At 42.4% G+C, this 22684-nt stretch overlaps 1 protein-coding gene across 2 annotated transcripts in view; it reads left to right on the forward strand.

The window, feature by feature from the left end:
* homer2 (homer scaffold protein 2) overlaps positions 1 to 20519 on the forward strand; it is a 30806-nt gene extending 10287 nt beyond the window's left edge. For both annotated transcript variants that reach the window (XM_046392132.1, XM_046392123.1), the window contains exons 2-9: positions 2039 to 2195; positions 10181 to 10312; positions 10539 to 10631; positions 11377 to 11516; positions 13446 to 13602; positions 14118 to 14228; positions 16789 to 16869; positions 18491 to 20519. In XM_046392132.1, coding sequence (XP_046248088.1) covers positions 2039 to 2195; positions 10181 to 10312; positions 10539 to 10631; positions 11377 to 11516; positions 13446 to 13602; positions 14118 to 14228; positions 16789 to 16869; positions 18491 to 18679 — 1060 coding nt within the window. In that variant the 3' untranslated portion in view covers positions 18680 to 20519. The remainder of the gene's footprint in view (positions 1 to 2038; positions 2196 to 10180; positions 10313 to 10538; positions 10632 to 11376; positions 11517 to 13445; positions 13603 to 14117; positions 14229 to 16788; positions 16870 to 18490) is intronic.
* Positions 20520 to 22684: the final 2165 nt, after the last annotated feature.

The raw sequence follows: 22684 nt of genomic DNA on the forward strand, positions 1-22684 counted from the left end.
ATATTTTACAAACTATCAACTGTGCAGCCTCCAATAGGTTTTGCATGGAGGCTCCACAAAGTTTAAGCAATCTCATCATGTACCCAAAATAATTAATATTTAACTTTATTAAAGACAGTTGTTATTCATAATTTATGTTAAATATCCACTATCAGTCAACCTCTACTGTAAAGTTTGTATGGAGCTGAGAATATTAGTACTGCATGCAGTTTGTTCTTTTTTTTTACCACAAGTTGTACTTCAACAGTGTCCTAAATCGTGACAGTATGGCTCTTGATGCTGGTGAAGCAAGAAAAGTCTGAAAAAGGAAAATTCTGTACGTAGATTTTTCCTCTGTAATCGTTTTGTAATCAGAAGTAACTCAACAGCTGGAAGAAAAAGATCAAGCACCGTGTCCTTCCTCAAGGTGGGCTTAAATAATCTCACCTGTGTTTTGTACCAGACCAGTAAAGTGTATTCATGTTTAGTAAGCTGTTTGCTTTGATGCCCTGACAGACAGGAGAAGAGAATTTTCAGCTATTTTTCAGTACAGCTTTCATCTCTCTGCATCTGAGTCGAGCTATGGTGTATTTATGTATATGGATGTGTGTGTGTGTGTGTGTAATCAGTGTCGAGAGAGAGAGAGACATGCTTGTGTGTTTGGGTATTCATAAAGAAAAGCATTTCTGCTGTATTTTTTTATTTACAGTCCGCAGTAATTCGAGTTTAACGGGGTCCTGCTCCTTCACTGTTGGTGCTCATGTGAATCACATGAGTGCTGGGAAGAAGATTACTTGACTCTCTCAAAGATGGATGACATTATTTCTCCATCACAGTTATTGTTGAGCTGTATTTCTGAACTTGACTGCAAGTTGGAAGGAGATGCACATGTACAGATTTAAAAATGTTTGTAAAATAAAACCTGATTAAGATGTTGGCAGTGTAGGAACGCATGGAAGAATTTGGGTTCAGTAAGAAGCTTCAGTCCTGGAGCTGATGAAATGACCAGACAGAGCAGTAACATTAGAACCAAGACTGAAACTCAACTTGAGTCATGTGAACACCAGCTAAATGTGGTCACTGCAGTGACTCAGAGGCTCAGCAGAGATTTCATTTACTTATTTCCAAGATGAGTGGAAGTCACGTTGACGGAATATTTCCCAATACAGTTTTAATTTCCTCTTGTGAAGGTGTTTTCAACACTGGTTTTATTGCAGGTTTCATTTGAGGGTTTTAATTGAAAACTTTATTTTATCTCTTGACACTAACAGTTTTAAATGCCTTTTAATCCTCATAGTACTCAAAACACTCTTTACCACCTAACAACTAGCTGTTGTTGTCACGGTTTGATTTTGTTTTTTTGCCACAGTCACACAGCAAACGGCGCGGTGAACAAAACAAAACACTTCGTATCAGCAAAAGACACAAGCATTTAAAACACTACTAAAATAAAACAGCTGTTGTGCAGTTTGCTGGAAAAAAAAAACTGGTCGGTAGAGACAGAGCTCATGTTTTTACATGTTCAGCTACAAATGTAATGAGTCCATGAACAAATACAAGAATGTATGATCAGAGTGCGGTCGTGTAATGATAAAGTGATAGCAACCTTCAGCGCTTCTCCTCTGAAAGCTGGACTTTTATCAAGACACTGAGTCTTCTCTCCTTTGTGTTACCACTATCCAGAACATATTCAGTACCAATGGAAAATCATCTGTTACTGCATGCACATAGCGTCAACACAAACGCCTAGATATGTGTTACTGTCACCTGTGAGAGGGACGGGGGCTGTTGATGTGCTAATGGCTTTGGATTGCTTGGAGGATTTAGGGTTTGTGTTACATTATCACCTGCCCGTCCCTGCTGAGACTCTCTGGACTCTGCATCTCTGGAGCCACAGCAGCAGCAGCGTCTCTGCACACATAGTGTGATGTAGAGATATTAAGAACGCAACACACACGGCAAATGTAAAATGTCGTGAAAAGTGGATATTGTCTTTTTTTTTTTTTGATTGATTGATCTGTGCAATGATCCCTCTCTCATACTGTCCTCTGGTCTCCAGGGAGCAGCCGATCTACACCACCAGGGCCCATGTCTTCCAGATTGACCCATCCACCAAGAAGAACTGGGTCCCTGCCAGCAAGCAAGCTGTCACCGTCTCCTACTTTTACGACAGCACGCGTAACAGCTACCGTATCATAAGCGTGGATGGATCCAAGGTACGTGTGTCATTTTTCAGAAGGAAATAATGGGACACGTTTAAACTGGCTGCGGAAGAGCACATAAAGTCAAAAGGACAACTTAGATTTATATTCTGAAGCGTATGAGTGTCACATTGTACATAAATGAGAGCCTTCATAGAACTCTTGCGTTTCAGACGTCCCTGAACTCTGAAACACAGCATTAAATCACATGCCACAATGCAGAATCAAAGCACGGCGAAATGTCAGCAGCAGTCAGATGGGGATAACGAGTTTGTCAAAAGGCACATAGTTTATGGTCTTCCCATGAGCTAAATCTGATGCTAGAAATACTTAGTTGTTTATGTGCGTTAGGCGTGCCAGACACACACCGTTAGAGGAGGCCATGATCATAAGGTATTAAAACAATAAGAACACTGTATACATTTTGAGCACAACAAATACAAATAGAGACAGACCACATGTCATACTTATTGTGTCAGAATTTACACACAACTGCACATGTTCACGTCTGCGCTCGCATAGCTTCACTCTATGAACTTCATGAAAGTCTTACAAACATGTTTTAATAGTTCAGCAAAGGTCAAACAGTAACATGAAGGTTGAAATCACAGTCTGCACATCAGTAAACATCCCCCTTTTTTTTAACAAATTAACAAGAGTAGCCAAGAATTGCGTACCTGTCATGTTGCAATTAAACTCAATTACCTGTAATTTGGCGTCGTCAACAAACAGCCGACTGTAGTCACACTTCAAGCACTGCAGAGTTTTTAAATAGTGTTCCCACAGGATAAGCTTTTCCCTTCCGAGTCGAATCCCCCTGCACTGATTTCTAACCTAATATTGATTTTATTTATTTTTTTATTCTTTTGAATTTTCTTTTGACTTCTGTCTCACCATGTATGTTTAAAAAAAAAAAAGGAGTTGCTTGGCTGTAGAGCCTGAACAGCATGTGAACAGGGTCATATAAATGAAAACAACAACACCCCATATTCCAAAAAACAGAAAAATTCCGATTTTTCATCACAACCAGCACGATGTGGCGATCAAACCATGCTTGTGATAAGACACCATATGAGTGTGCCTGCATCCCGTATTCGCACCTTCTTTCCTGCTATCTGAAAGAGTAGATTATGTGTTTCCATGGCGATCGGAGTCTCTCTCTCTCTGTCTGTGTGTGTGAAAACTGGAGGAGGGTTATGACAGCAGTATCCCTCTGCTGACACTGCCTGGCAATCACCTTTCGCACAATCTTAAATCACACAGATTACCTGCAGAGCCACTTCAGGGACCAAACAGGTTGACGGTTGTTTTGGTATGTTCGTGTCCTCACAGTTGGTCCTTTCACCGTGCACGTCTCTGTTCGGGGTAAAGGGTCTGTTAAGTTCAGCCTTAGGAGAGCTCAGGGTTAGGATTACCAGCCCAACAGCTGAAGGGCTGCATAGCAGCTGTTTTCTGCTAAAGAGATGCTCTTTTTTTAACAGCAAAAATACCACATATTAGATTTCATGTTATTCAAATATACCCAATGGCTTTGAATACATTTGACCTTTTAAACTGTCTGGCTTAAACAGTTTGAGATTAGGACCACATTTTTCTGTGCAATTTTAGGTTTTTCTGTGCAATTTGGAAAGCGCAAAGTGGAAAAACATCTTTAACGTAATTTAAAAAAAGATCATTAAAATGCATTATTATTCTGTTGCCGCATGTCATTGTTGAGTCCAGCTCTATTACTTTCAAAATAGCTCTCTTCCCACCGCTAGAAAACAGAGAGGCAAGACTCTAATCTGTTATGTCATCAAGCAGCACTTGTGGAGCTACAACACTGACAATACTATTGGCATTTTTTATATCTCAAGTCCCAATGAAAAATGGCAGCAATCTTTAAAAGAAAGATTTGAAATCTACTTTATTTCTGGCTAGGTGGGTAGATCTTTATTTTTATATTTTCTCGAAACCCCCAAGGCCAGGAGTCCTCTCTGCTCTCCCACTCCTGTCATCCTGCGTGTCCTCCTGTCTCTCCACTCTCCTGTAACCCTGAGTAACAAAGCGGTATGTGTCATAAAATGTCTGCAGGCGGCAGCTATATGTGAGCTACGAGGATTAGCATTTCTGAAATAAAGTGTTATCTCAATCTGAACAGAGATGACTCCTGCTGATTTCCGTTTTGTCCTCTGTTCCAGTTAATTGAAGTGAGTCAAAGTGATGTCGGTATGAGCAAAGTAACCGTAAGCGAGGAATTGTTGAGTCATGTCAAATAAATGTTAAAAATAGCTCGTAGTTTGTACACTTGCTGTGAGGGAGACAGGTCTGTCCAGAGGAATAGTCTGTGCTGCTATGCACACTAACAATGACAGACCGTCAGTTTATATTCGTCCATTCGTGGTGGCCAGGCAGCTCACTGATGATGATATGGCAAGTAAAGGAGCATATCAGCACTTTTGACTCTCGCTCATCCTGAATCTTGCCTCTCATACAGCAATGTACCAAGCACTGTGACAACAGAGTGAAAAGTTTTCTTGGGGTACTTCATGAATTATTCCAAGTGTGATACGTCTCTGCACTCGCATGGAAAACACTTTGCACTCTCCTCTTGTTTTCTGTATTTTCCATGCTTTTTTTGCTTCAGATTTTTCTCTCGTACATCCTACTGGCTCTTTAACTGACTGTTTTTTTTTCTATATTTCTTACTGTGTCTCCCACAGCCAGAGTCCAAAATTAACATTTTAGTTCATGCGCCTAAGGCTGGTGAGCTAAAAGACATGTTTCTGTCAAGAGTAAGAAGTCATATTTCTCTAAGTGAGCTTGTTAAATATGTTTCTGGTTCATAGGTTTACCAGATGTTCTGTTCATATCTAGCCTAATGTATAGGCAAATATTACACCTTCCAGTTCTCTGTGTTTATTATCACCTTGTGCCTGCACCCCAAGTGAACCGAGCAGTTTCCTACCTGTGTGTCATAAAGTTTCTACCAGGAAGAATTAGCAAAGGCTTAAGGCATAATTCCAGCCTTAGAATTTCCTGTGTGCTGTGAGGCTGCATCACACCAACAGTGACTTTAATGATATCACATTAAAGTCATATACAGCTTCCACTCTTCTGGGACGGCTTTCCGCAAGATGTTGGAGTGTTTCTGTGGGATTTTTTTACCCAGCCATGCAGTTGAGCATTTGTGAGGTCAGACACTGATGTTGGACCAAAAGTCCTGGCTTGCAATCTCTGTTCCTCCCAAAGGTGTTCATTGGGGTTGAGGTCAGGACTCTGTGTGGGCCAGTCAAGTTCTTCCACACCAAACTCATCCAACCATGTCTTTATGGAGCTTTGCTTTGTGCACTGGGGCACAGTCATGCTGGAATAGAAAAGGGCCTTCAACAAACTGTTGCCACAAAGTTGGAAGCATAGCATTGTACAAAATGTCTTGGTATGCTGAAGCATTAAGATTTCCCTTCACTGGAAGGAAGGGACCTGAAAAACAGCCCCACACCACACCTGAATTCAATCATAAACAGGTGTCCCAATACTTTTGTCTATATAGTGGAGCTCTGCAAAGATATGCTTAAAGGTCTCTGCAGGTGTACGCAGTGCAGGGTGTTTCTCATGTAATGCTTTTCTGCCTTTGCAGACAAAGCGCTTTACTCTCATTGACCCTCTCACTGGCCTTTCTTACACTCAAACACATACACACTCACATGTCAGTTATGACATTGTTGCTATTCAAGGCACTGGCCCATTTATTGGGTTCAGTGTTTTGCTCAAGGACACTTGGTCATACGGACAGGAGGAGGCTGGGATCAAACAGCCAACCCTATCCGCTCTACAGTACGTCCTGAGCTACGACGAGCCTTCATCAAACAAAAAGTTGACACTTGTCTCTAACTTCTGATTTGGGCTTCCACTTGATTATGGAAAGTATGAGGGCCAGCTCAGCTCAGTAGATCTTCAAGTTTTTGAGGAAATACAGAAAACAGCCTTCACTTTTGGACGTTGATACGGTGACGAAGCCCAGACTCCAACTCAGTGAGCCCCACCTTCAAAAACCAAACCTGCGTCAGTGTCGCCAGGGAACACTGTGTTTTTGCAGTCCTTAATATATGGTGAGATACGAATATGCATCAGGTCATTAAGGCGGCTGGCAGACACACAAGAAATATTTAACATTTCTTCACACCTCTGCTTGATGAGCAGTCCCAGTTTTTTCCATTTGGCTGTGATGAGAGGACCATCGTCCCGTCTTTCTTTGGCTGTGTTTTTGTCAAACATGGTGGCCTTTTCCTCCTGTTCATAATCATGGCTACCCTCACAGTTCATCTGTTCTCCATTATCTTGATATATATTTTTCAAAATTGTGGCTTTGTGCTGTGCATTCAGCTGGAACTCACTGACGTCTGCGATTTTTTTTTTTTTTTTTGACCACACTTAAATAGTGAGTTATTCAGATATGACAAACAATGCAGTAGAGTTTTTGTTTTTTGTTTTTTGTATGAACACACTATTCAGTTATCATGTTTCAGAGTATGATGTTTCAGCCCTGTATGATATGTGGAATGAAGACACAAGTTAGCCAAAGATTTTGGCTCTCTAGATATCCAAGACATGTAAATTTTCATCCCCCAAAAAAAGCTACCACTCGGCTATGACAAAGTCTTCTGGCATTTGGTGCTTGTCATGTGATCACAGCTCTTTTCCTCTCGTACACTCTTCTACCATGTTCTCCTGCATTACTTACTGACTCTGCAGATTCTGTGTACTCTGCAGACACATAATCAGCCGAGGAAGATTTTTCCAATAACCTCCCGGCTGCCTCTGAGTCTCTAACTGACCCCCAGGCCGTTGGCCAGCTGAGCTGCACTCTCTGCTTCCTGTGCCACTTGATCCACAGCCTGCCCACCACCGGCACAGCTGCCAGCGTCACTCGGCCCCCCCGTCACACCCTCCCACTCTCACTGACGCATCAGTCACAGGGCCAGTGAATCACTGGGGGGGGGGCAACATAGTCCTGTATGTTTAGCTTAGAGATTATTAGCTGGGATTTCACATCTTGCATGTATTCATTTTTCTTTCTTTCTTTCTTTTTTTTTTTTGGGAAACTCATTTCCTACTCATGTCTCTGTAGGTGTTATGATAATACAAGCTCAGTAACCTGGATGATATGGTGGAATTCACTGTGTCACAGTGATTAGTATCAATCATGATCTAGAAAAATATTCTAAATGACATGAAACAGTGACAACAACTGACTTTCTCGACAGACAGATAAAATATCAAAAAAATGTTTTACATAAAGGCCGAGGTGACGTCTCCGAACGGCTTGTTTTGTCCAGATATTCAGTTTGCGATCCTGAGAGACAAAGAGAGGCTGCAAATCCTAACTGTTCAGAAGCTGGAACTGAGTGATGTTTGCTGTTTTCGCTTGAAAAATGACTTTCCATCCGTGTATTGATTAATTGACGTCAGTTGTTTCAGCTCTACATCAGTCAAACCTCTTCCTTATGTGTAAAACAAAAACTTCAACTATGATATTCGCTTTTCATTGCAAATAACTTAATTGTTTTTTTTATCAAACGGTGATGCATACAATTCCTCTTTAAGCCAGCCACAAATGGACTGAATTATCAGCGAGTTTGAGTGTCGAGTGAGTTTCAGGTGTTCAGAGCAGGACGCTGACATCGACCGGTTAACTACCCTAGCTGAGTGTTCACTTGAATTGGAGTCAGTTTGAAGAGGTAAAATTTCAAGCTCTGCACTTGAGATGTAGAGGGAGGCTATGACAGGGTTTTTTGTTTGTGCAAACAAAGGAAACAAAGCTGAGAAGAAATTTTGACTCTCACTTGGCTGATTGATAACATCTGATGAATGAGAGGGTGATCTGCACCAGGAAACCATGTCTTTTCATTCAGAAATTTCTTCTTGACATGTTATTGTTGTTACGAATGTTTGCCATCTGTTCACCTAATTCTTCATTTTAATCGAGGAGCAACAGCCCAGTTTCTCCTCAGCAATCATTAAAGTTTCATCACACCTTCACACTTCTCTTTGAGCCCTCACAGTGAGCTCTGTTAAATATTAAATATATAATGTTGTTTGGGCTTTGCCCCGCTTCCTCTACTGAGCAAATGAGGTAGCCTTTGTTTTGATGAAAGCCTCTAAAAGAGAGTGATCATCAGATAACAGGAACTTTGGTAAACTGCCACCCTCCTTATAATCCACTGAGGAATGTGGCCTCAATCAGAGGTTGCTCATGTAATTTCTGCAGTGTGTATGATACTGATAAAGGTCTCTTCTGTGTGTGTGTGTTTGTGCAGTAATCTCTCTCTCTCTCTCTCTTTAGGCACCATTAGCCTTCTTCTGATTGTGACACAAATATCTTGGAGGGAATTTTATTGTGTGCTAATGCGCTTGTGTGTGTGTGTGTGTTAGATCAGTCTCTACTTTTTTGGGTCGGTCTGTCCAGCAATGATGCAGTGGAAAGTGTTTTAACACCTCAGCCGCTGAAAAGATGGAGAGGGAGACAGTGGGGGCGTAGAAAAGGACACGAGTCTGTCAGCAATTTGGATTCTCGAGTCCTATGTTCAGAGCCATGTTGCTATGAAACAAGGGCTGCACTGTGATTAAACTGTCTCCTATTGTTTCTTAATTGTTGGGGTAATTTGCATGCGCTGTTTTTAAATTCTCTTATATCTTGGTAGTCCGAATCAGTCTGTGTACATATGGAAGTCGGAAATTAAAGCCGCTTGTGTTTGCATGCACATCTAACTGGCATCTAACTGTTCATACATGGTTAGACGCATAACTACAGCACTGCAGCAAACACCCAGATCAGTGCAGTGTGGTCTGGACTGAAACAAGGTTAGAAGTATCTGTTGGTTCCTGCTGTCGCTGCCTCGTGCTCTCGTTACAATTTTAGACTGCAGCAGATGTTTTCTGGTTGCTGATTTACTGCATAGCTACAACAGGTGAGTCTCTACTGTGGCATATATGGACACTGTAATGTGACCACTTGGAGGTTAGTGGGTCAGTAGTCACCACCATGTAGTGTGTGTCATTCTGTGTGGGTTAGTATTTGATTTTATCAATTTTTTGAACTAATTTTCTCATTTTTCAATTGTGGAACAAAATAACAAGTACAAAAAAATTCTAATTTTCATACACATGCAGTATGTCTCTGCCTACCCAGTGGGGACCCCGCTGGGAGGTCCCATGGACTTATTGATCTTGACATCCTACACATCGAGTGTTGTGTAAAGTGTGGCGTTTCTCTGTTCATGACCCACGATGATTGAGCTGCTTTTGCGTTGCTGCACGTGACCACGTCTGCAACGTGTGCATCATTAATTTGGGAAGTGAACAACTCAAGTAATGAACGAAACCAAAGCTTTTTGGTAACCCCATTAAAAATTTAAGCTGTGTTTGACAGTCATTGTTAGATAAGGTCTTTTTATGGTAACCTGTCAATTCAGACAAAACTTTGGATGCTGAGCCCCAGAACTGTGGAACAGAGGGACAATCCCTGATCACCTGTCACATCACTGAACCTGCACCATTCATCTACACTTAATTTCTTTGCTTTTGATGTATAAAATGTTTCCCTCTAGAGAGAGAGAATACAAAAGACAGTTATTTAAGTAATTATCAAACCTTGCTTTCTGTACAAACATATCTATGAATGTGACTGCTTTTATGAGGTGGATCATCCTGAGAAAGAAATAACAAATATAAGAACTGTAATCAAACTTGTCACTGTGGTGAAAGATGTGGGCGGGGCGTTAGAGATTCACTCTGGAAGGAATGGTGTTAACAATAGGTGATTGTCCTTTGCTAAATCAATAGGACTATTCATCATGTGAATGCAGCTCCTGGCACTCCTCCTCTAATATGTCTTGGCTGAAGAGAGAGAGATGGTTTTCCCACAGCTGGTATCTCACTGAGGGAGCGAGGCCATCAGATGGACATAAGAAGTATGCCAGACATCTACACTTTTATGATAATTTGCTTTACCCTAACAGGTGATCATCAACAGCACCATCACACCCAACATGACGTTCACCAAGACATCACAGAAGTTTGGCCAGTGGGCGGACAGCAGAGCCAACACGGTGTTCGGACTGGGCTTCGCTTCGGAGCAGCAACTAGCCAAGGTGAGAGGTTTCTGTATGATGTTAGTGTGGTGTGTGTTAGTAACTGAACATCAGGTGGGGGAAATGAAGCAATCAGATGAGGATTTTAGGACATATCTCATTCTTAAATCCTCACTATCACCAGATAATTGGCTCCATTATCTCCCAAAACTTTAAGAGGCGCCACACTGTGTTTGACATTTCACTTGAATTCTCACTGATCATCCAGCGTCTCTTTTATTTTCAGTTTGCCGAGAAGTTCCAGGAGGTAAAAGAAGCAGCCAAGCTAGCAAAGGACAAATCTCAAGAGAAGGTGGAGACGTTGAGTAATCACTCTCAGGTAAATTATATCTCTGTGCTGTCTGAAATCCTGATTCAGTCGAACTGTCTCCTCTACAGTCACAGTCGACCTCTGCAGAGAGAAAACTAGCAGCAATGCGGAGAAAAATGAAACTTTGCGATTTAGCTCGCTTTCCTTCACGAACGCCGAGGGGTAACAATCTGTGTTCAATAACGGCTTCTGCCGTAGTCCAATGATGAAGATCAGATATGTATATGAACACAAGTCTGATGCCAACAGAAACCATTCATGTAACAGTGTGACTCATCGTCATCAATGAGAGGTCAGAGTTCATCTATGCTGCTTATTATCTGACAGGCACCTTTAGAAGTTCAAAGGCCGCCGAGATTAATAAAACAAATGTTTCTCAGTACCTGCAGCCGTGATCTGGAATTGGTCATTGTTTAAGTAAATAAACGAGGTAGTTCGTGCAGTCACTGCCAGGTCACCGGCTGCCAGGCCTTCCCACTGCCTGCGCTGACTCCAGATGGCAGAAATCAGACTCGGCTCTGAGACTCACAAAGCTGCTGGGCCATATGACATGATGAATACTGGCAACAGTTTTTCCTCACCCCTCCGCTGTCATAGCTGACGTGTGCAGGATGTTTACAGCGCTGCCGCCCAAAGCAGCCCAAGGGCCTTTCTTCACGATCAGTCGTGTTAGGAGATGCATTTTACAGATTTTTACCCATCATACCTCTGGAAGGCTTCAGGTAAGCTTTGACTTCCCTCTGTCACCTACCAGGAGTCCGGACGTGACACGCCCTCAACCAACCAGGCGTCCAGCATTAACGGGACAGATGACGAGAAGATCTCTCATGTCGGTCCGGAGGCTGCCGTGCTGAAGAGCGAGAACGAACGTCTGAAGAGCGCAGTGGAACAGAGGTAAGGTTTAACTTCACGGTAAAATCAAAAGAACCTTGTTTTAATGTGATGCATTTCCCCCCTTCATGATTTAAAAAAAAATCAGTGACAGTACTACATGATCTATCAGCATCCTTTTTGTAAAAGTAATATTTCAGCAGTTAAGCAGCTCCAGTGCTGTAAAAGCACTCTTTATGGAGTCTGACAGTTTTCTGTTTTTTTTCATTCTGATCTCCTCATGTCCGAATAAATTCACACAAATTAGTCTGCAGCTGGTGCTAATGTATAAAGCATATAAACGTCCTCTGGAGTAGCAGCAGCAAATGCACAAGTGTTGGAAATCTTTATGTCATCCGAATACAAACTAAGCAGAGTGGATACTGTTAACGTGGTCGTGTACAAACGCTCCACTGTGATTATAAGCACTCACTGTATGACTTATCCAATCACGGTGCTCGGTCAGAAGCGCACATACTACACATCAAACCTTTCATCCCGAGGCCTTCACACTGATTCAAGAATTTCTAAAAGTCAAAAGATGGTGATCTGAAGGTATCATAGCATAGCAGTCAGTTTAACCAAGTCTCAGAACAGGCATCTTGTAATTTCAACACCAAACCCAGCAGCTCTTAATCACTTTTCACACAGTTTTTGTTCTTGTGTTTTAATCGTCTCAGCAAACCAGACTGTGCTCAAATGTTCTCCCTCTTCATTTATTGGTGCTGAGATGATAGCACATCCCCAACGGGCTCAAAATTCATCTGATCTAATCGAAAGAATGGCGCTGCTCTATTGCACCATTTGGTTATCTGGCCTTCATAATCCAGATTCTGAGTGTTTAAATCGGTAAATTGCATGAAACACCAGATGTGGTTCCAGATGGATTATAAATGACCCCAGGGCATCAGGCTCAACTAAAACTACAGTGAGTACATTTAGCCAGAATCAGTACTGGGTGGCAACATAAACGTGACTGACATGTTCGGTCCAGATGGGACAAAAGGCCCTGAGGTAACAGAAAGGACCAATTAATGGACCTTACCTGGCAATCCTTAAGAATGTGAACATCTGCACGAATGGTGATGGTAATGCTTTAGCTTACAGGTCCAATAATTTCCCTAGAAGGGAAATAATACATTATCATACACTCTTAAGAAGGTGTCTGGACAGGACAATGTAATTTGGTGCTGATTACATGTATGTATATATTATAAGTGCTAGTCCAGAGAGTGTTTTACTCGATACACAACATGTAAAATCTGCCAGTGGAAAAGAACATAATCCAGCAAATACGGAAGCTGAGCTTTCCAATAATAAATCACTCATGAATGAATATATTGCATGTACTTGGTTATTTGATTTATATTGCTGCATATCTTTAGAGGTATGTTGTATTTGAGTTCTTTAGTGCTTCAAGCTTACACACGTATTGTTAAACTTCTTCGGCTTAGTTTGCTCCACCGTTGTTCTCCGTCTTTCTTGGCCCTATTTCATGCCTTCTCGAGGCTTTGGCTTTTGATTTTGTTTTGTGGAAGTGTGTCACAGCGGTGAAGCAGCTGAGGACTGCAGAATGCTGCGGTGCAAGTCTGTCCACATTTAAGAGAGCAGCCCACTTCAGCCCAGCCATGCATAAGGAAGGGAACAGCGATGCATACTAAATATACATCAAGCCCTCTCCAACCTTATTGATAAGACAGCAACACACAGTCTGTGGTATGAAAAGATAACAAACTGTATCGCAGCACATATCAGGGCTACAGCTCATTAGACCTTTGAGACTTTACACTTTTCGCTTTTATATTGTCTAAAGCTAATTAAATACTCATGGCTGGAAGGATTTTGAAGCATTATGCGTCATGTCCGCGGACATTTCAACACGAATCGTCTGCATTTTTCTTCCCATTATTAACTCTTCCCACTGGATTTCTCTCCGTCTCTCCTGTCTGGCAGCAACACGAACGCCAAGAAGTGGGAGACAGAGCTGCAGACTTTAAGAGAAAATAACGCCAGGCTCGTGGACGCACTGCAGGAGTCCTCGGCTAATGTGGAGAGCTGGAAGAAACAACTCGGTGCCTGCAAGGATGAGAGTGACACACTCAGGGCAAAGGTAATACAGTCATGCACTCCTCCAGGGAAGTTACACGATGTACAAAAAGCCATCAGTCCTGTTGGCAGAAAAGGTGACTGGTTAGAAACACTGTTGGCTCTTCTTTAAGACGAAACTGCATCACAAACGGTCACAAAGTGAATGTTTGGTTAATCTCTTACATAAAACATGTATAGAAGGCTTCTTCGGTTACTCCACTCTAAGTGAACAAAGTCATGTACACTTTATTAGGTCCTGTGTTCCCTACACCAGCGTCCACTATAAATAGAATCATTTCAGTTTCATAATCAATGTGGGCTCTTACTGCAGCAGGGCTGGCGTTGCAACGATACACACTGCAAGTTTACTTCTAATTGCTTGTGCCACCTGTCACAATGACACCACTTACACTGCACATTCCACAAATAATTATCGGATGCATGTTGGGCAAACAAACTGAAATTGTGTCTACTTTTAGCAATAAAAGCATGACATTTTTCATTAACCGCTCTCTTCTCTTTCTGATCCGTGCGTAGATTGCAGAACTTGAAGCTCAGTGTCGTGAAGCCGAACAGGAGAAGCAGAAAAACGCCCAGCTGAGTGTACGAGTGCAGGAGCTGGAGGCCGAGCTGCACGACAAAGAGCAGGTGAGACGTCCTCGTTAACATTTGTCTGAAAACAAACAGGTTCGTGGTTCGCTCGGTCCCGTTCGTCCTTTTCTGCATGAAGTAAATCCGTTTTCAGGCCAGCACTCCACCCCTTCACCCCAGTTACAAATCTGCTTTCTCTTCCTCATTTCTGTCGCTCACTGTACACCAGCTCGCCGCCTCTCGTTCTCAGGCAGGACCACTCCTCTCCCTCAGGAGCTGATTATACCTCAGGAGGAAGTGATAGGTTTTGCTGTGGGATCTGGTGTTTTGTATGGATGAGTCTTTTTATTTTCGCCTACCCGGCTAAATCCAGACCTTCACACAGCCCATTGTTTTATTTACTTATTTTTTTCACCTCTCAGTTTCTGTGCTGCTTATTTATTTAGTTATTTATTTTCGTCAGTTTACTTCATCATATTCATTTTTGGCACAATTGAAGTCCACTGTGATAATGATCAGACAGGGGAAATGTAAATGCACCCACTGACTTTGTCTCTGGTCAGATCAGCAGGGAATTTTGGCACAAATGTCATTAGCGGCATTGCCTCATGTCTGCTGCATCAGTCATCCATAATCCAAACTGACTGTCAGCTGTGCACAGTCTAATGCTGCTGTTATTTCTAATGAGGATGAGGCCCTGCGTGGCCGCTCGTTTGACCTTAGCTCATTGCTGGTTAAATACTGTTTCCGTCTGCGGAGGAAGGACCGACTTCTGGTAATCCCTCGACAGTCTCGCTGCCTTTTCCCCACACTGACATTCTCCCCATCGACGTCATGAAAGGGAGACACAAGAGAGTGACCATCTGCTTTCTGTCAGTGCTTCAGAGCAGGAGGATTTTTCTGCTTATCAAGGGAACAATCACAATTTGTCACAGCCCAAGGTGACATCTCAATCAGGACTTCAGTTAATCATTATTCTCATTATTGGTTAATCGCCAGAAAATCACATCACCGCTCAAGGTGAAGTCAACAAATGTCCAGCACAGCAAACTTTTGACAGTAGAAAACCTGGAACCATCAAGTGTCCGGGCATTTCTACATGGAAAAAAATGACCTAGAGGATTGATTAATAATAGCTGAAGAGTAATTTTCTGTTCATTCACTGATCGATGACGCTCTGGTCTTATTAAATACTTGTTTTACTTGTTTATTCTGATCACCAATCAGAACCCAAAGATATTCAATTTACAGTCACATAGAAACAGAGTCTAGCAGTATGGCCACATATTTGAGATGCAGGAACAAGCAAATGTTCGATACTTTTGGAGCTACCATATTTTACGAGTTGCCCCTTTATTGGTGCTGATTACAGTGTTGCAAAAGACTGACGTTTATAGCCTTGTTGCGTAAAGACCCTTTAAAATTCCCTGAGGTAAACTGTGTGTCTGGGATAGTCTAGTTTAGCACCTGGCAGCCTGAGTATTAATAGAACATATAAATCTTTCCTTGGAGAGAGCGGTACATCTTACACAACAACAGGGAGGAAGTAGTTCAAAGAGCTAGAGCTGATTTATTTTTTTTTTTTTCCTAGATCATAAGAATAAAAATCACATTCTTTGGGGGTTTCAGCATTTCCACAGTTCTGTGTATCAGCCATAATGCTCCTAACACTGACCGAAGGCGCCTGCAGAAGGAAGTCTCATTGTTTGCACAGCTCTGATCCAGCAGACGGCCCACAGAGGCTCGTCCGCCGAGTGACTCACCCTGACTAGAAATGCACACGCTCAACTCCTCCAATTAAAAACGTGCCTATGAATTATTAAGCGTTCGCTGTGGTGTTGACCCCAGCGCTGGCCAACCGTGAGCTAAGGGGCTAACAAAGCTGCTGCAGGTGACTACAAAGACTCGGCCAGTTATTGCCTGGCGTGGAAGTGCTGGGGGCTGTAACTGATGCTGTGGAAACTGCATGCGGTGTAGGTGTGGCTTCAAGCAGCGGAGGGATGAAATCTTTAGAGCAATAATACGTGTTTCATTGAGAAGAGAACGAACAGCATTCATTCTAATCTCTGGTGGGCTTTTGTTTTTTCTTTCTTCTTCTTCACTTTGCTTTTTAATTTTTGCTTACCCGCTTTGTGTTGCTGCCATCTTTTGCTTACACTTTCACTGAGGACAGCACACAATCAACTGTGACATCTTTAAAACACAAATGTGAATGCACCTGGCTCACGGCTGGGTATCCAACTTAAATGTTTTGCTGACCTCACCTGAAATGTGTCTGTAGCACCGAGTATCAAACACACATCAAGCAAAATTTGGCATCAAGTACATGATTCATACTCTGATCAGATTCAGATTTCTGATTGAAATAATAATTCTGACTGTTTTGTATTTTATTTAGGCAAATGCGAATCCATGTTTCATCTCAATTTAATGCAATAAGTCCCTGCTTCTGATCAAGAAATAGTCCAGCACAAAAGTCCATGTAAAACCGCAACATATCGCTCGCTATTTTAACATATTGTTATCCTATTTGTTTTTGCAGGTGCTGGTAGGTAGATTTTTTTTTTTTTTAGCCTTACAATGCTTAATTGAATGTTTTTTTGTTTGTTTTTTCCAGGAGCTGGAGAATCTGAGGAAGCAGGCAGAGATAATCCCTCAGCTCATGGCAGAGTGCGAGACCATCACCACAAAACTGCAGGTAAGTTTTAAAGCACCCAGAAATCCCACAAACGCCACATTTCTCGCTAGGCGTGATTTTACAGCAGAGTATAAAGTGCGTCACTCAAGCGAGTCACTCCGAACCTCGAGCTTGCGGCACACGTGAGGACGTGATGTTCGTCACAGCGAGGCGGCTTTCACACGGAGGTAAAGAATGAGGGATCCTATTCATGATTCTGCCTGAGGGCCGGTGACACAACATTCCCATCACGTGTCTCACTTACACACACATTGTGGTTACTGTATCTATTAATAAAGGTCCATCCTCGGTGCAACGCTGAGTGGGTTATTGCCTCTCTGAAAAGGTTTCCTCTTCCGCATCTGAGGAACAGATAATACATCTCTGTCACGGCTTATTAGTTTCCTAGCGGTGCAGATTTGATCAGTTTTGCCGACTACAAAAGCAGCTGAATTTGTTTGAGATCTCTGCTGAGAGCTTTAATGAGCAAGTCTTGGAGCATTCATGTAGGGGTGTGTGTGTGTGTGTGTGTGTGTGTGCCTGTCTGTGAGTTCAAGCTGGGCGTGAGAATCTGCTGTTCCCAAAAACAATACAGATTCACGCCCGTCACCTCCCTGTCTCTTTCGCACCAAAGGGCATCTATTCTTCAAGGCAGATTCCTCATTGAGTAATGCCTGACTCTTTGTAAAGGCAGAATTGTTGATTATACGCCCCATGAGTGCCAAGTCTGACATGAGGTGCACTGATAGTGATGCTCATCTCGCCCTGTTCGGACTGACTCAGAGCAGGGTTTTATCATCCAAGCTGTCATGCATGTGCTGCCTTTCAAGCCGGGCAGGGAGGAGAATAAAACAACAGTGGCATGCCTGAAGTTCTTGTGCTTCACAAAGCTCGACTGCCTGGTTTGATTCTGCCACAGCCAGCTGGATGAATGACACTGACAACAGAACTGACTGAGGCAGGTGTTTATCTAAGCAGCCACCCAAACTGGGGAGGAGAATAGCGAATGGGATTTCTCGAATGCCTCTGTCTCCCCGTGAAGCCTAAAATAAAAAAAAACAACCTCAATCAATCAGAAGTTAAAAGGTGAAATAAAACTGTCGAAAATGACTTTGCCTGCTGCAGTTTTTATATTTATTTTCCTGTGGCTTTATCAAAAATGAATCCACTTATATGAGCTCTGTGTTTGTGGTCATGGCTCCCCTCTATTTAAAGACGACACCCCATGTGGAGATCTGGTTTCAGGAGTCAGCTGGGGGACACAGTCATGCAGGCGCAACACCCATTTAGCACTCCTATTTTAAACTCCTCCCTTCAATGGTATCTTCGGCATTAATGTGTCACTTGTGACGCCTGCTCGTCTAAAAGCCTTGCCTTACCCTCCCATCCTCCCTTAAAAAAAAAGAAAAAAAATGCACATTCCCTATTTGTAAAGCTTGGTTTTCAAACCTGATGATGTAAATTTGGCAAGTAAAGCAGCTTGTAGTTTTTGAGAGTAGCTGTAACAAGATCAGCTTATGTTTTGGCATCTCTGCCACATCAAATGCACAGACTTCCCTCTTAAGAAATGAATGTGTTTCCCTGTTGTCCACCGTTTCTTCTAACTGCTGAACTTTTCTTTCTCCCTAATATCCACACACAGGCTGCAGAGATGAAGAACAACGAACTGGAGGGGAGGATAGGATGTCTTCAGACGGACATAGACGAAAGCCGACAAAAGCAGGGCAACATGAAGGGCGAGCTGAAGAAGTTCATGGATATCCTGGATGGAAAGATAGACGAGCTGCATGAGTTCAGGCAGGGGCTGTCCAAGCTAGGTGTTGATAACTGAGGAAAAAGTGGCACTGAGTCGAAAGGGTCAGAGTTCAAGTATGAAGGATTCACTACAAGTATGTCTTCAGGGCAGAAACTATGTGGCACCTACTCCCCCCCCACCCCCAAGGTGATGTCCACTCGGAAACTTTCAGCTTTGGCTTCTAATAAACACTATCATGTAAGAAAGAGATTTTTTTTTCTTTTCTTTTTTTTGAGAGGGAGGGAGAGACTGGCAGGAGGAAGGCCGGCGTGCTCCACAAAATGGCTCCATTTGCTGGCATTGTGAAGCTAAATCAAGAGCCACACTTCGAGCTTACTTACCCGTTTCTGTGTGTGTGTGTGTATGTGGGTCGGGGGGAGAAACGGCTTTAAAAAGCTGGTGGTGGGTTCTTATATTCTGTCCATCTGTCTTTTTTTATTTTTTTTTTCCTGAAGGCTGCAGCGCTTCTTCACTGGCAGTCCGAGTTTAGAGTAGAAGAGGGGACTAAAAAGGGCTAAAATGAATAACACGCAGACTGTTGTTCGTTATCACTCGGCACCGATTGGTGTGAATCCTTATGGCCCCCTCTGAGAATTAGAGATAAAATCCACAGACTGTCCTTGCTGTTGCCTCTCGTCTATCTCAGGTGTGTTAGATGACGGTTTGTACTCATTAGATTAATATGCACATATATGACAAACGGCCGTGACACAAAGTGCCTCCAGGTGAGTCTTAATCCACCTGGCGAGGAGAACTGGCCAAGCCATGACCATCACCATAATAACAACTTGATGAATTTCGAGCCCGTCCCGAGGACGTCAGTGTGGCGACAAACTGGAAGGACAAAACACGTGTTTGCACAAAATACTACTAACAGTACTCCGACAAGGGACTGCAGCGGGAATACATCAGCTCTCCTGTGGGTGTTTTCAGTGAGCACACTAATTATATTTTACATTAAGTGGGGGGAAATCTCCTGTCTCAGGAGATCTTCCTTCAGAAACATCCAATAATTATAATAATAACAATAATAAAGACCCCATTTTGCCATGAGTATAGTGTAGTGTTCAAAGAATTTCGTGTGTGCAATAGTATTGTTGTCCATTTGTAGAACAAAGACGTACGTCTCCAAGGCTGTCAATGTGCTTCCTATACACCTATACACTAGTTTTGTTATGGTGGTGGTTATTTTTGGGTGAGGTGACTTGGTGCTGCTCGACGGGTGAATAATGTGAAAGCGCACTTCACTGAAAAAAACAAAAAAAACAAAACAAAAAAAAACAAAACAACATTTAGACGGCATGGGCCTTTTCACTACAACCAGATTCTTGGTTGTTTTACATATTTATTTATTTTGGTGCCTCTCTGCAACTTGTGTTTCTAGAACATACCAAGTAAACCAACCTTAAGCTAATGTCTCTATAGATGTACAGTATACAATATATATCTATAGATATATATAGATATATAAAATAAGCCAAATTGTCAGGATTCAGAGGTTTTGTTTTGCAGGATGGCGTCACCACTGCTTCTGGGGAATCCATTTTGAAACCTGGTACATTTGAAATCAAAAGGCACATGTTGTACTGGCATATTTACTGGATAATGTTATGATGTTCTAAGTTTTTATTTTTTCCATCACTGTTTTGATCTTGTCACAAGATTCAGATACTGTATCTATAAAGGGACTTCTGTTTTTTTTTGTTTTTTTTTTGCTTCTCTGTCTGTTTAGCCCCACTGTTCATCAGTCACCTGAACCTGGATAACACAGCATATGATCCTTCCTTTTGAACCAATGCCTCTTGTGCACTTTTGTGACTCCTGTTCAATATTGTACAATAGAACTGACATTTGTTAAAATTTAGTTTAATTATAACACTGAGTTAGTGTCTTTTTTTTTTTTTGTTTGTTTCTTGTTAAGTGCAAGTGGTGGGCCACATTTTGGCAAGAGCTCCGGGGAGGAGAGGGGATCTTTTTCCCTGATCCCCACGTAGTCGCAGATCAGTGTTGTAGGCTCGGGTGTAGAAAACTGACTGCTGTTAAAGCTTACAAATATGCTGACATTGAAGTCTTGAGGCATTTTTCCTGGATGAGAAGGAGGTGGGATGAAACTACAGCGCCGGAGCTACATCCCGTCGAGGCTCGAGTACAGAAGCTCCGCCACCGCACGCCTTTTTTCCTCTGATGTTGATTTACATAGCACTAAATATAGCTGTAATCCTAACAGAGAAACACACAGCCAAAGCAAAACAAGTGGGATTTAATCACAGTCCTTGACACTTCATCATCAGTTTTATCAGTTTCTCTCAGATCAGAACAAATAAAGAGAGAAAACACACGAGCTGATTTGAGGGATGGAGAAACTCGTCCTCACAGTGCTAAGGAAATAACTGCAGGGGTGGATCAGAGGACATGTTGCCTTGGCAACTTAATCCCACTCTGTTTTGTTTTTTGTTTTAAGTTTGGTGTGAATGATTGACAATAAGAAGTATAAGTCCAGTATAACCTTCAAACAATATATATATATTTTAATTACACAAGAGTCGGTCATTATTCATAGCCGGGGAGGCCGTGGATGCTGATCTCCCTGATGGTCTTTAATTTTTTTTTTTTTTTCTTCATGTTCAGGGATCAGCTGGTTGGCACGGGTACATCTGGGTGGAAAATTATTCATTAACATGCAGAATAAGCATTAGTTTGGTGCTGAAAAGAATAATTAATTGACCGGTAAGTCAGTTGATGGACAGTTAACCACTGTAAGACTGCAGCCACTATTTTCACCACTAATTAATCCTGTCCATTACTGTTTTGATTAGTCACTTGTTTAGTCTATAAAACTGAAATCTGAATGCACATCATGAAAACAGGCTGCTTAGTCTCATGTTTTGAAATGGGCCCTTAAGTGCAACCAGCAGGTGCAGAATCCAAAGATATTTCATCCACAAGGCCATGAGATGGGAAAAGCAGCAAATGATCACAAGCGAAAAGCTGGATGAACGTTTGGCGTTTCTGCTTGGTAAAGACTCAAACGGCCGAACATTTTCTGCTTCCCGTTCCGTTCCTTCAGTCTGAAAAGGGTCTCTCTGTGTCATGTTGTTACCCGGGAAATTCTGATCAGCATTTTTTCACTATTTAACAAAATTTTATGCATAAAACTATCTAGATTAACTGAAAATAAAAATATGAAATTTTAGTAAATATCTTTTTTTAAGCTTTGGTTTGAATGAAACAAGCTTTGGATCATGTCATTTGTGAACTTTTTGGCCTATATCATCGACACGGCTCTCTCCCGGCTTCGGTATGCCAATGAGTGTCGGATCGACTGCCAAGAATTTCTGTACAGACGACTCTAAACGATTACAGTAGCAGTTAAAAAAAAAAAAACAGCAAAAGCAGAATTTCTCTCTGTCTGCCATCTCTGTCTCTTCAGCTCTCTCAGCAAGGCTCATTGTGTGACTGGTGATGAGTGGGCGAGTCGGTGAAACATCATTAAGAGACTATGTTCCTCTGTACATGTGTCTGAGTGAGGGAGGAAAAGACAGAGAGAGAGAGAGAGGGATAGCACTGCAGGCCACTACCACTAAGACTTCTTGTTGCCATAGTAACAGGCTGGGGAATGTCATGTCGACACGCGTTTTGGCGGGTACGTCTAAACAACGGCCATGTGTGTCTTCCCCAAGGTGCACGACCCGTCTCTCACACTCGAATCACGTGCATGATGCCACTAAATCACACACGAGACACAATCGCAGGGCGACGGCTGCCCCTCCCGCCCCCCAAAACAAGATGACGTTCCAGAGCAGACATAACCACCTCTTCCAGCCGCTGCTCTCTTAAGTACACCGAGCTGAATAAACCCAATCACAACTGGCTGGGGACGTCTGAGCTGTCACTGCAGGAGAGAGATGTGAGAGTGACGGCTGCCAGGATGGGTATTACAATATGACTCATCATCATGTGGGCTACAAATCCGCTAAAGCACACTCGCACACGGGTTCACCGGCACAGGTTGATGAGACACCTCGTTACACGTTGTGACTC

This window comes from Scatophagus argus, chromosome 1 (assembly GCF_020382885.2).
Source record: "Scatophagus argus isolate fScaArg1 chromosome 1, fScaArg1.pri, whole genome shotgun sequence".
Taxonomy (NCBI): domain Eukaryota; kingdom Metazoa; phylum Chordata; class Actinopteri; family Scatophagidae; genus Scatophagus; species Scatophagus argus.